The sequence below is a fragment of the Gracilinanus agilis genome, chromosome 3 (assembly GCF_016433145.1).
Source record: "Gracilinanus agilis isolate LMUSP501 chromosome 3, AgileGrace, whole genome shotgun sequence".
NCBI lineage: Eukaryota > Metazoa > Chordata > Mammalia > Didelphimorphia > Didelphidae > Gracilinanus > Gracilinanus agilis.
Window position 1 is genome coordinate 612,781,171 of NC_058132.1, and position 11,572 is coordinate 612,792,742.

At 41.1% G+C, this 11,572-nt stretch overlaps 1 protein-coding gene across 1 annotated transcript in view; it reads right to left on the reverse strand.

Annotated features, from left to right (window-relative positions):
* Positions 1-10,542: 10,542 nt before the first annotated feature.
* The window catches only part of MARCHF4 (membrane associated ring-CH-type finger 4), a 152,824-nt gene continuing 151,794 nt past the window's right edge, over positions 10,543-11,572 (reverse strand). The window contains exon 6 of the mRNA XM_044669429.1: positions 10,543-10,937. Coding sequence (XP_044525364.1) covers positions 10,543-10,937 — 395 coding nt within the window. The remainder of the gene's footprint in view (positions 10,938-11,572) is intronic.

The following is an 11,572-nucleotide window of genomic DNA, read 5'->3' on the forward strand; positions in this document are numbered from 1 at the left end:
AAGGTCATATTTTTCCTAACTCAAAATCTAACGTTCTTCATACCACACTGCCTATCAAAATAAAATAATATTTTAAATAGTGTTTTTAAAAAAAGCTTTATAAAATATTTTATATACATTATGTCATCTGATCACTGGTAGAGGCCAAAATTTTTCCGTAATGAAAGGATATTTGGCTAACCTATCTTTGGGGTGTTTGTCTCTGTGAACAGCTAAGGGAAGCTAGAGCTTGGTGAGCCAGTAAACCTACTTTTATTTCAACCTTTATGCCTTTATCTTCCTCCCTTTTCTTCTCTGTTATTTAGGAATCTTTACTGAGGACCCTGGATGCCCGTCTTGATGTCAGATCCAATGTTGAAGTATTTCAGAGGGCAGCTGGGTAGCTCAGTAGATTGAGAGTCATGCCTAAAGATGGGAGTTCCTAGGTTCAAATCTGGCCTCAGACACTTCCCAGCTGTGTGACCCTGGGCAAGTCACTTGACCCTCATTGCCTATCCTTACCATTCTTCTGCCTTGGAGCCAATACACAGTATTGACTTCAAGATGGAAGGTAAGGGTTTTAAAAAAAAAAAAGATGAAGTATTTCACCCTGTGCCTTTGGATTCCACATCTAGCAAAGTGAGGGAATCCCATCAAAGCTCTGTTGTGTGGGTCCTGGGAGGACACTGACATGTGTTGGCTATTATAAGGGCTCCCTTAGGTGATATAGTGTCAATGGCATCTTACCCCACTGGGCTGGCTAAAAGGTAAATGTGATACTCGTTTGAGAAAGGAAAGCTGGGTCTAGGAATGAGGTGGGTTAGGAGTACCAGCCCAAAATATTTCAGACTACACAAGAGTTCTGTGAAAAGTTAGACCTTTTCTCTTTGTCCCTAAGTGTTGTTTAGGTAGTAAAATAGGGAAAAGCAAATTAGGGGAAAGGTATTCAGGTCTTTCAGTCATTGCCATTGAATCACTCTGTTTGCATGGTGAAGAAGTATTCAATATGAAGGAGGAAAACTTTGAGGAAAAATGACCTGAAGAGAAGAACTCAAGGGAAAGGAGAAGTTAGTTGGCTGGGTAAAGCAGTAAGAAAAAGTAAATATGACAAACTTGTGAGTAAATTGGTTAATAAAAATAAGTTGATAAATTAAATTGGTGAGTGAAATAAATTAGTCAAATAAGAGATGAAAGAGAAAGTTATGGCAAATAGTGTGTGGGGTTCAAATTGTTGAGGCAAAGAAATATGGTGTGGTGGTGAAGTTGTTAAGAGGTAATAAAGACTTTAAATATCTTGATAAGGTGCCTAGGAGGTAAGAGATAAATAGACATAGGCAATTCTGAAAACCAAATTGAGAATATCAATTATGGAAAATAGGAGAAATTTTGTGTTGACTTGTATTGATTATGCTACATTTATATTTTTGCCACAGCCAAAAGAATATTTACCTTCCAGGGGCAAGCTCATTCCAGTCCTACAAGAGTGAGAAGGAAGTAAAAAAAATCTTCTAAAATAGTAGAAGGGAACTTGTCAAGAGGTTGGAGAGAGGAATAATATCAGAGAAGAAAAAGGCCAGCTTTACACTTGGAGCTAAAAAGAATCAGGCTTTGGCTAAAAAGGAGGAGGTTGGATACACTGATAAGAAGGATGATCCTAGTCTTTTGAGGAACAATAGATTTACAGAATGAAAATGTGGAGTGGGAGATCATCCTGTAAGAGTCAGAAGAAAAAGAAAAGAGTGTTTTGCTTGATGATTCCATGCTCAAAGATAATATTGACCTGAGACAGCAGTAGAAACATCTGTTTTCTTCCTGGGACAGGTATCCAAGACAGAACAGAAAATCTTCTTGAACTTGTTAAAATGGATGATTTCTATCAACATCTGATTATTCGCCTGCAAACAGTTGATGATGCCAGAAGGAATCTAGAAAGCATTGCCAAAGATTATGAAGACTTGGACAAGAGACTGAAGATCATAGAGGCTGAGGATAGGATTTGATGGATCAGGGCTTAAAATATAGGAATGATAGATTCCTGGCCAGTGATAATGTATACCTAACAAAGGGTAGTAAGAGTGTATTTTCCTGGTATCTTGCAAATCTAATCAAAAGCACTTTCAGTAAAGTGGATTGGGGAAGGAGAAGTATTTACCAAGCTAGAAACCATAGAAAGTAGCTACAAAGAAGGAAGAATTGCAGTTGAAATACCCAAAAAGTTACAAGGGAAGGAATCCAGGAAAGGAGCCAGTAGTAAAAACCCATGTCCCCAAATATCAATCCACAAATGCTAACAGTTTAGGCAACCAGCAAAGCAAACTAGAAGTACTATAACACAAATATGAAATTTTTTATTTATAGATATCACTGAGACTAAGTAGGATTAAAGCCATGGTTCAGGATGGGTACCTATAACTGGCAGATGATTTTATATGGGTATATTGATCTAGAAGGAACTGGATAGGTGTGAGGTAAGGTAGCATTATATATTAATAAATTACTTTTATATGAGGAAGTCCAGGAACCCAAGTGGGTAAGCGTAGTAGGAAATGATTGGATGAAGAACAATGGAGGGAGAAAACAGAAGAGATTTTGTAAATGGAATATATTACAGAGAACCTTGACAGAAAGAAAATAGTTAAGGAGTCTCAGATCAGAAGCCTGACATATAGGCATGATGAAGTAAAGTTTAGGACTTCAGCTATCCAGACATCTGCTGGAGCTTTCTTTGTGCCAAAAAGAGGGCAGAAAATGACTTCTTGATTTGCCTTAATGATGATTTCATCCTTCACAGGGTGGAGGAACTGGCAAGAGAAAATTCTATTTTGGATATGATTTTCAGTAACAGAGAAGAACTGGTTTCTGGGTAGAAAAGGTAGAAATGTATGGAGGAGGGAGTGCCCTTTCCTTCCTAGAGTTCATGATAGAGGAGATGAAAGTCAGGGATAGTTAAACATGCACCCTAGGTTTTGGAAGAGCAAATTCAAAAAGGTTCATAGGAAGGATTAAAATTTGACCTGATAATGTTAGTCTGGGGAAAACTTTCAAGAACAAAATTCTGAAGAAACAAAAGAAAACAACTCTGATAAAGAGGAAAAATAAGATTTGGCTAAAGAACTAATGTAGAAACATAAAGAAGCTACCAACCAACTCAGATTTTGGGCTTTGTTTTATTTTCTTTAAACCATTACCTTCCATCTTGGAATCAGTACTAAATATTGGCTCCAAGGCAGAAGAGTGGTAAGGGCTAGACGACTGAGCTTAAATGACTTAGCCAGGGTTACACAACACAGCTACAAATGTTTGAGGTCATATTTGATTGAACCCAGGACCTTCCATCTCTCAACCTGGCTCTCAATCCACTGCACTGTCTAGCTGCTCTGATTTTGCTTTTTAAAGATATATACAGAAGATGGAAACAGGGGTAAGTAACAGAAGATGAGGACAAAGTATATGTGCAATATAGTAATAATACCATCAGGGATTTTAAAGCTTAGAGTGAGTTGAGGCTAAGAAAGAAAACAAAGAACCACAGAGTTCATTTATTTTTTAAGTTATACAGGGGAAAAGAGAAGGGTGAGAAAAGAAATAGGACAGTTACGAGAGGTGGATAGGAGAATAATCATTGATAGCAGAGGTAAGACAGAGTTGTTCAGTTCTACCAAGGAGAATGATCTTCAGACCAGAAAGAATAGGACAAGAAAGTTAATAAAGAATTGAATAAAATAGGGGAAAAGACTTATAAAAAGAACTGACATAAAATAAAGGGAAAGGACCTACTTGTATGAAAATATGCTCTTTTTGTGATGACAAAGGATTAGAAATTGAAGGCATATGCAGTAGTTGGGGAATGGCTAAACAAGTTGTGGTATATTATTGTAATGGTATATTAATGTGCTATAAGAATGATGAGAAGGATGATTTCAGATAGAGAACATTGTATACAGTAACAGCAATACTGTACAATAATCAACTATAAAAGACTTAATTATTTTCAGCAATAAATGATCCAGGACAATTCTGTAGGAATTATGCAAAGAATGCTATCCACTTCTGGAGAAAGAACTGCTGCAGTTGGAATGCAATTCAAAGCATACCATCTGTCATATTAGTTTATTTGTGTTTTTATTTTGGTGGTTGGGTTTTATATGAGTATTCCCTTATAACAATGACCAGTATAGAAGTATCTTTTGCATGATAATATAGGTATAACCCTGATCAAATTGCTTACCATCTCTGGGAGGGGGGACATAAGGAAGGGAGAGAGAGAATTTAGATCTTATAATTTTGGAAAATGTATATTAAAAATTGTTACATATAATTGGGAAAATAAAATATCTTAATTAAAAAAAATTGAAAGGGGGTAGCTGGGTGGTTCAGTAGATTGAAAGTCAGGCCTAGAGACTGAAAGTACTGGGTTCAGATATGGCTTCAGATACTTCCTACCTGTGTGACCTTGAGCAAGTCACTTAACCCCCATTGCCTAGCCCTTACTGCTCTTCTGTGTTGGAAGCAAAACAGAGTATTGATTCTAAGATGGAAGGTATAGGTTTTTTAAAAAGAAAGAATTGAAACCAAAGATTAGGAAGAAGATAGCAAGTCCTCCATGCCTATGATGAATTTTTATCACAAGACCCAGATCAACTGCATCCTTGAGTCCTTAGAGAACTAGCGGACATGATCCCTGAACAAGAGTTGATGATATTTGAAAGATGATAGAGAACAAGAGAAGTACTTCAGAACTAGAGGACAAATGTCCCAGTTCTTTAAAAAGAGAAGATATTAGAGATGCAAACTATAATCTAATCCTATGAGCTTTACTTCAATTCCTAGCAAAGTTCTAGAAGAGATTATTCAAAAGATGATTAATGAAAATCTAGAAAGAAGCCATAATCACCCAAAATAATCAGCCTGCTTTCCTTCCAGAAAAGATCATGCCAGACTAACCACATTTTCTCTTTTGATAGAATAACTAATTGACTAGATTAGGGGAATGCTGGGTGTAGCCATAGATAGGTGTTTAGCAAAGTATCTCAAGGTATTCCCTTACAACGATGACCAAATATGGAAGTATGTTATGCATGATAATACATATAGAATCCAGATCAAACCACTTACCATCTCTGAGAAGGTAGAAGGGAGGGAGGGAAGGAGGAAGATCATTTGGATCTTATAATTTTGGAAAATATATGTGGAAAATTGTTATTACATGTAATTGGGAAAATAAAGTATCTCATGTTACTCATCCAGGAAAAATGGAGAGATGTGATCTAGGTTAACTGTCTAACTGGGTGAATTCAGAACTGAATGAATGACAAGATTCAAAGAATAGTCAATAATGTTTGATGCCAACTTGGCAGAAGGTTTCCACTGCAGGATTCCAGAGATCCCTGCTTGGCCCTACCTGTGCTATTTAACCTTTTTATCAATGACTTGGATACAGACTTAGATGGCGCCCATCCCAATTTGCAGATGAGGTCAAGCTGGGAAGGAGAGCTGACATAGTATATGACAGAGCCAGGATCCAAAAAGATCTCTGCAGGATAAAACCCTGGACTAAATCCAATAAAAGAAAACTTTAATAGAGATAGCCATAAAGTCTTACATTTGGGTTTGAAGGAAAACAACTTCATAAGATGAAAGTGGCGTGGTTAAGTAGAAAGTCGCCTGAATAAGATCTGGAAACTTAGTGGACCACAATTAAAATAGGAATCAACATGGCCTCAGACACTTCCCAGCTGTGTGACCCTGGGCAAGTCACTTGACCCCTATTGCCTACCCTTACCAATCTTCCACCTATAAGTCAATACGCAGAAGTTAAGGGTTTAAAATTTAAAAAAAAAAAAAACAAACAAAAAAAAAATAGGAATCAACAAAGTGAAAAGGCATCCCATAAAACAAATGGAATCTGAAACCATGTTAAAAGAGTTATGGCTTTCAAGAACAAGAATGTGATAGCTCTGCCATATTCTGTCCTGGTCAAATTATATCTGAAGGACGTAGACAAGTTGATTAACCAGAAGATGGCAACCATGGTAGTAGTAGTAGTAGTAGTAGTAGTAGTAGTAGTAGTAGTAGTAGTAGTAGTAGTAGTAGTAGTAGTAATGATAATAATAAGAATTTATATTGTGCCTACTATATGCCAGGCCCTAAACTGCTTTACAAAGTTATTATTGTATGATATTGCAGTTGGAAAAAACTGAGGTAAATAGAAGTTAAGTGACTCGTTCAAAGTCACATCATTAGTAAAGACTCTGTGTTCAGGCTATATGGGGATTGATTGAAGAACCTGGGACCATCTAACCTGAAGAAAAGTAGACTCAAAAGATATAGTAATTCTCTTCAAGTACTTGTATTGTATGAAAAAGGAATTGGACTTTTTCTCCTTGGTCCCAAGGGACAGCGCCCAAAGCAATGGGTGGATGTTGCAAATTTTGACTTGACATAAGGAAGAAACTTTCTACCAGTTTAACGTATCTAAAGGGGAAATGGGATGTTTCGGGTAGCAGCCATTTCTACTCATTGAAGGACTTTCAAACAGATGCTTCACATCAGATCTATTGTAGCAGGGGTTATTTGTAATATTTTATGGTCCAAAGTTCCTTTCCAACTCTGAAATACTGTGATTCTGATGAATGATTGCTTATTAGTGGCAGTTAATAACTAAGCAGATGCAATGATAATAACAATAATAATAATTGGTATATATGCATAATTATCTCTTAGATCCAAGTCTGAAATGGGCACATACCCAGATATGAAAACAAGGTGGGAAAAATGTCACTTTGTGAAACTGTGTCCACAGGAAATAAATGGATTGTCCAGCCCTAGAAGTGATCCACTCTGAGAGGAGATGCATGATGTTATTAAGAGAACTTCTAAAACTCTCATTTTGGACATTTGAAACTCAAGTGTAAACTGTGAAAAAAAGCTCTGACCTCTTCATCATTCATATTTCAATGTTTTCAAAAAGAATGTTATTCTAACAGAAAGAAAAAAGAAGCCTTGGAATGGGGGGAACAGAGATGGAGCATTTGTTGGTTGATCTGTAGCATTATCCAAGGGGAAACAGGACATGGCAGAAAGAATCTGATCAGAGAAATGGAGGGATAAAAAAAATGGAGGGATAACTTGCACAGCTTTATGGGTTTCCCTTGTTTGTACATTATGTTGGCTGCTTAGTGGCTTTGAACCATTTTGTGTGAATGTGCTCTCTCCTTCCTCAATTTTCCCTGCATTATACTTATTTGGGTACATGTTGAATCTCCCTCATCCTCAGCAGAATATAATAATACTAGCGAGCATTTATATAGTACTTTAAGGTTTGCAAAATGCTTTGTAAATATTGTCTCACTTCATCCTCACAACAGTCCTGTGGGGTAGATATTACTATTTCCTCCATTTTATAGATAAGGAAAATGGGCACAAAAAGTTTAAATGTCTTGCCCAGGGCCACACAGCTAGCTAGTAAGTTTCTGAAGTAGGATATGAACCCAGCTTTTCTGGAGACCAACTGGAGTAGGATAGAGCAGACTAGTCCTCTTTTCACTGTGCCACCTAACTGTCTTATTGAGGGCAGGGACTTCACATTTTTATCTTTCTATGCCCAGTCTAACAAAAAGGCTGGCATGCTGCTTAATGAGTAGTAGTTTAATTAATTTAATTGACTCATTCTTTCTGCTCCCATTAGATTGTGAATTTGTATAGAGCAAAGACTATTCTCTTTTTTTCCTTAACAGTTCTTTCTAGCATCTAATATAATATTGCTTTGGATATACAGTGGGTGTTTAATCAGTGTTGCTTACCTGACTGACTAACCAGTGGAAGGCTGAACTCTATTACTACTTATCCCAAGGTCCAAACCTTCCAACAAACCATGCCATGTCAAAAATTTGCTGATATTCAAAGAAACATGGCCAAGCCATGGGAGACAAAAGCACTCTTTGTCTTGGGAAGACATCCAAGGGCAGCTTTGGACTGCTCCCTTGTCCGAAGCTTCAGTCATCCTTGATTGCTTAGAACTGAAATCTGCTTTTGCCAGGGATGGGCTGGCTGCTCCAAGGCAAAAATGGGGAATCTTTCCCAGGGCTGCGTTAGCAGGTTCAGTTTCTTCTCTCTGGCCTCTTTCCTGAATATTAAGTTTTTACCAAAATGCCCCAGCCTAACCTTCCAGGCCTTCTCTCCAATCCATACCAAAAAGGAAGCTAAAGAATTCCTGTGGAACCCTACAGAACCTTGATGTGGAAGAGATGGGCAAAAGGATGAGGAAAGATTATGAAGGAGAAGACCATGCATGCCAAATAGAAAAAGACACTAGTGATAGGGAAAGAAATTTTATTTTCAAGCTTTTAAGAGAATATTACAAACAATGGAGAGTTAAAAAAACCCTAAAAACTAGTTAAAAAAGTACTTGACAGTGTCCCTTTAATACCCATAGATGACTCAGCCATTGTGCATTGAAGAAGAAATTCTGCAGGAGATCAGTTAATCCCAAGCCCTGGTAGGGACTGGCACCATCAGGGTCCCTTAGGCTGCCATGTAGGCTCTTAGGGACCCCAGTGGCCTGGCCACCAGCCGAAGACAACCAGGGCCATCTGGCTGCATGGAGGAGGAGCTGGCGATAAATCAATCATCTGGGCATGGAGGTAAGTCTGAACTGCCCTTTTCTGGTGGAAAACAAGCAGCAGGGTCTACTTCCACCCCATCTCTCCTCCCCACTTCTTCCTGATCCTCCCTTCTCCACTCCCAACTACTTCTCATCTCCCCACAGTTCTCTGGAGGTGAGATTGGGGCAGGAGGGTGCCCTTCTGTGGTGGGGGACTTGGGTTTGTGCAATCCTTCCAAGGCAGGGGAATGTGACACCTTAGTTTTGCCCTTGCCCTTGGATAGAGTTTGGATAACTGGGAAGGCTAGATTCCTGGATTGGCAACTTTGAAGGTTGAGACTGCAGCAGGACTGTGCTTGAGACACCCAGGGGAAAGCTGCACTTTTTCTCTGTTTGTTGTCCTAGTTGTTATGGTTTTAATTGTGCGTACATGTGCTGGGTTGTTTTTCCCCTTTAAATGTTTTTTGTTTGAGCCAAATCACCTTAAAATACAGTTAGGGGGACACAAGAAAGCCCAAACATTTTGGGTAACATGCTCAAAATAGGGTTTCCTGTCTTTGAGATGGGGGGACAGGGAGATACCACCTTTAACCAGTCACACTAAGAAACCACCCCCTCCCTAAAGTTAACACTTTCCCTCCCTAATGCCCCCCCCCAAACCAGATAAGTGTGCTCATATTGCCAGCCAGGAAGAGCCCAAGGCTCTCAAGAGATGTGCTCAAACCCTGCCCTCCCTTCCCGCCCAGTGTCCCCATCCCCAATCCCTCCCCACTGCCCCCTGCCCACTGTCTACTGCCCATGGCCTGGGGAGAACAAAACAAACCCAAAGATAGAAACAAAAGAGGGCAACAAATACTTGTCATCTTCCAGGCATCTTCACGCTTTATCCCCCTTCATACATGCACGTGTGCTCGTGTGTGTCGAGAGCTACTGTTCCTGGCAACAAAGCCATCAGACATGCCAGTTTGGTGCCCATCTCTGCCCTGCAAGCTGCTTTGTGCATGTCTCAGCGTGTGTGTGTGTCCACCTGTGTGTCTGTCTCTGTTTGCCTGTGTGTGTGTCTGCATGTACATATACCTGTGTGCCTACATGTGTATACACCTGTGTACACACCTGTGAGCCTACATGTATATACACCTGTGTACCTACCTGTGTACCCACCTGTGTCCCCAACTGTGTGCCTACATGTGTATACACCTGTGTACACACCTGTGTGCCCACCTGTGTACCCAACTGTGCCTACATGTGTATACACCTGTGTACACACCTGTGTGCCCACCTGTGTACCCAACTGTGTGCCTACATGTGTATACACTTGTGTATCCCGTGTGCCCACCTAGGTACACACCCGTGTGCCCATCTGTGTATACACATGTGTGCTCACATGTGTATATACCTGTGTACTCACCTATGTGCCACATGTGTATAGACCCATGTGCCCACCTGTGTGCCTACATGTGTACACACCTGTGTACCCATCTGTGCCCACTTGTGTGCCTACATGTGTATATACCCCATGTGCCCATCTGTGTGTCAGCATGTGTATACACCTGTGTGCCCACCTGTGTACGTCCTCATCTGTTTTGTTTTAGTTTGTATTGTACTTTAGTTGCTGAGTTTGTTTGTATTTGTTTTTTTGTTTGTTCTTGTCTAGGAGAGTTTACTAAATGGAAAACACCAAATGCCCAGAGGGCTCCTTCCCTTCCTCGGGCATTGGGCCTCTTGGCCTCTACCAGACCTGGCTGGCCTCTTGGAGGCTTCCTAGGAAGGCATGCCCTCTCTTGCTCCCCACTTGCTCCTGCCTCTCCTCATCCCACACCCTCTAGGACCTGCTCTCCCTCCCGTCCGGTGATGCGTGCCCTCCGGCCCATAGATGTCCACCTCCGCTCCCTCTCCTTCCCTCCGCTGCTCCGGGGGCTCCCAGGCTCTCCGGGTTAAGGCCTCCCTCCCACTCCCCGCTCTCAGACCGTGGTGACCCTCATGACAAGCTCTCGGTTGCCACCAGCGGAGCTCCGCTGCTCGTGAGGTCTCAGGTGACTCAAGATGTGCAGGATGGTGTAAGCACAGTGGTGATCGGCCAGAGGGCCAGAGGGGTGGCTGGGGGCCCGGTTCCCACCACCGCCGCCGCCGCCTCCGCCGCCACCATCGCCCTGGGCAGGGTTGCCCACAGCCTCCTCCTGTGAAGAGGCGGCGTCAGCCTGTGTGGATGAGGAGGTCCTGGGGTTTGTCCTGCCCCCCGCCTTCTGGTCCTCAATGTCCTTTGTCTTATCATAGTTCAGCACTTTCCACTGCTGGTTCACAGCTTGCCATCGTTTAAAGATCCGGTACACGGATGGCCCCTCATGAATGATCAAGCCTGAAGGGACAGAAAGAGGGAAAGAAGGCTGACGTAAGACAGTGGGAAAAGCGAGACACGGGCGCCAGCAGGGGAGGGCAGGGAAATATTCAACAACCAGCTCTCCAAGAAAAGCTTACACAGAAAACACTTTATTTAAGTTTATTTATTTAAGTTTATGCTGCAATATTAACATTTTCTTTTTGACTTTCTTAAGTCTAGACAAACAATGCTTAGCTTCTGCACTCTTCATACAATGAGCAGCCTGAGTCAGTACAAAGTCTTTGCCAATCAATGCATACCACTAAAGGACGGTCCAATAGGAATTAAGCTCCCCAAAGTGACCAATGGTAGTTATGCCTACGGGTAGCCATGTGTGCACTCCAAGTTCTTCCAGGCCATGTGGGCAAACATCTCACACAGACATGGAGTTTGTGCATAGTTACCATAGATATGCCTCCCATTGGTCACCTTGGGGAGCTTAATTCCTACTAGAACCTCCGAACAACAGGAAGGAAGGGAAGAAGGAAGGAAGAGAGGGAGGGATGAATGAAAAAAGGAAAAAATAAATGAAGGAAAGAAAGAGAGAGGAAGGAAGGAAGGAAGGAAGGAAGGAAGGAAGGAAGGAAGGAAGGAAGGAAGGAAGGAAGTCTGCT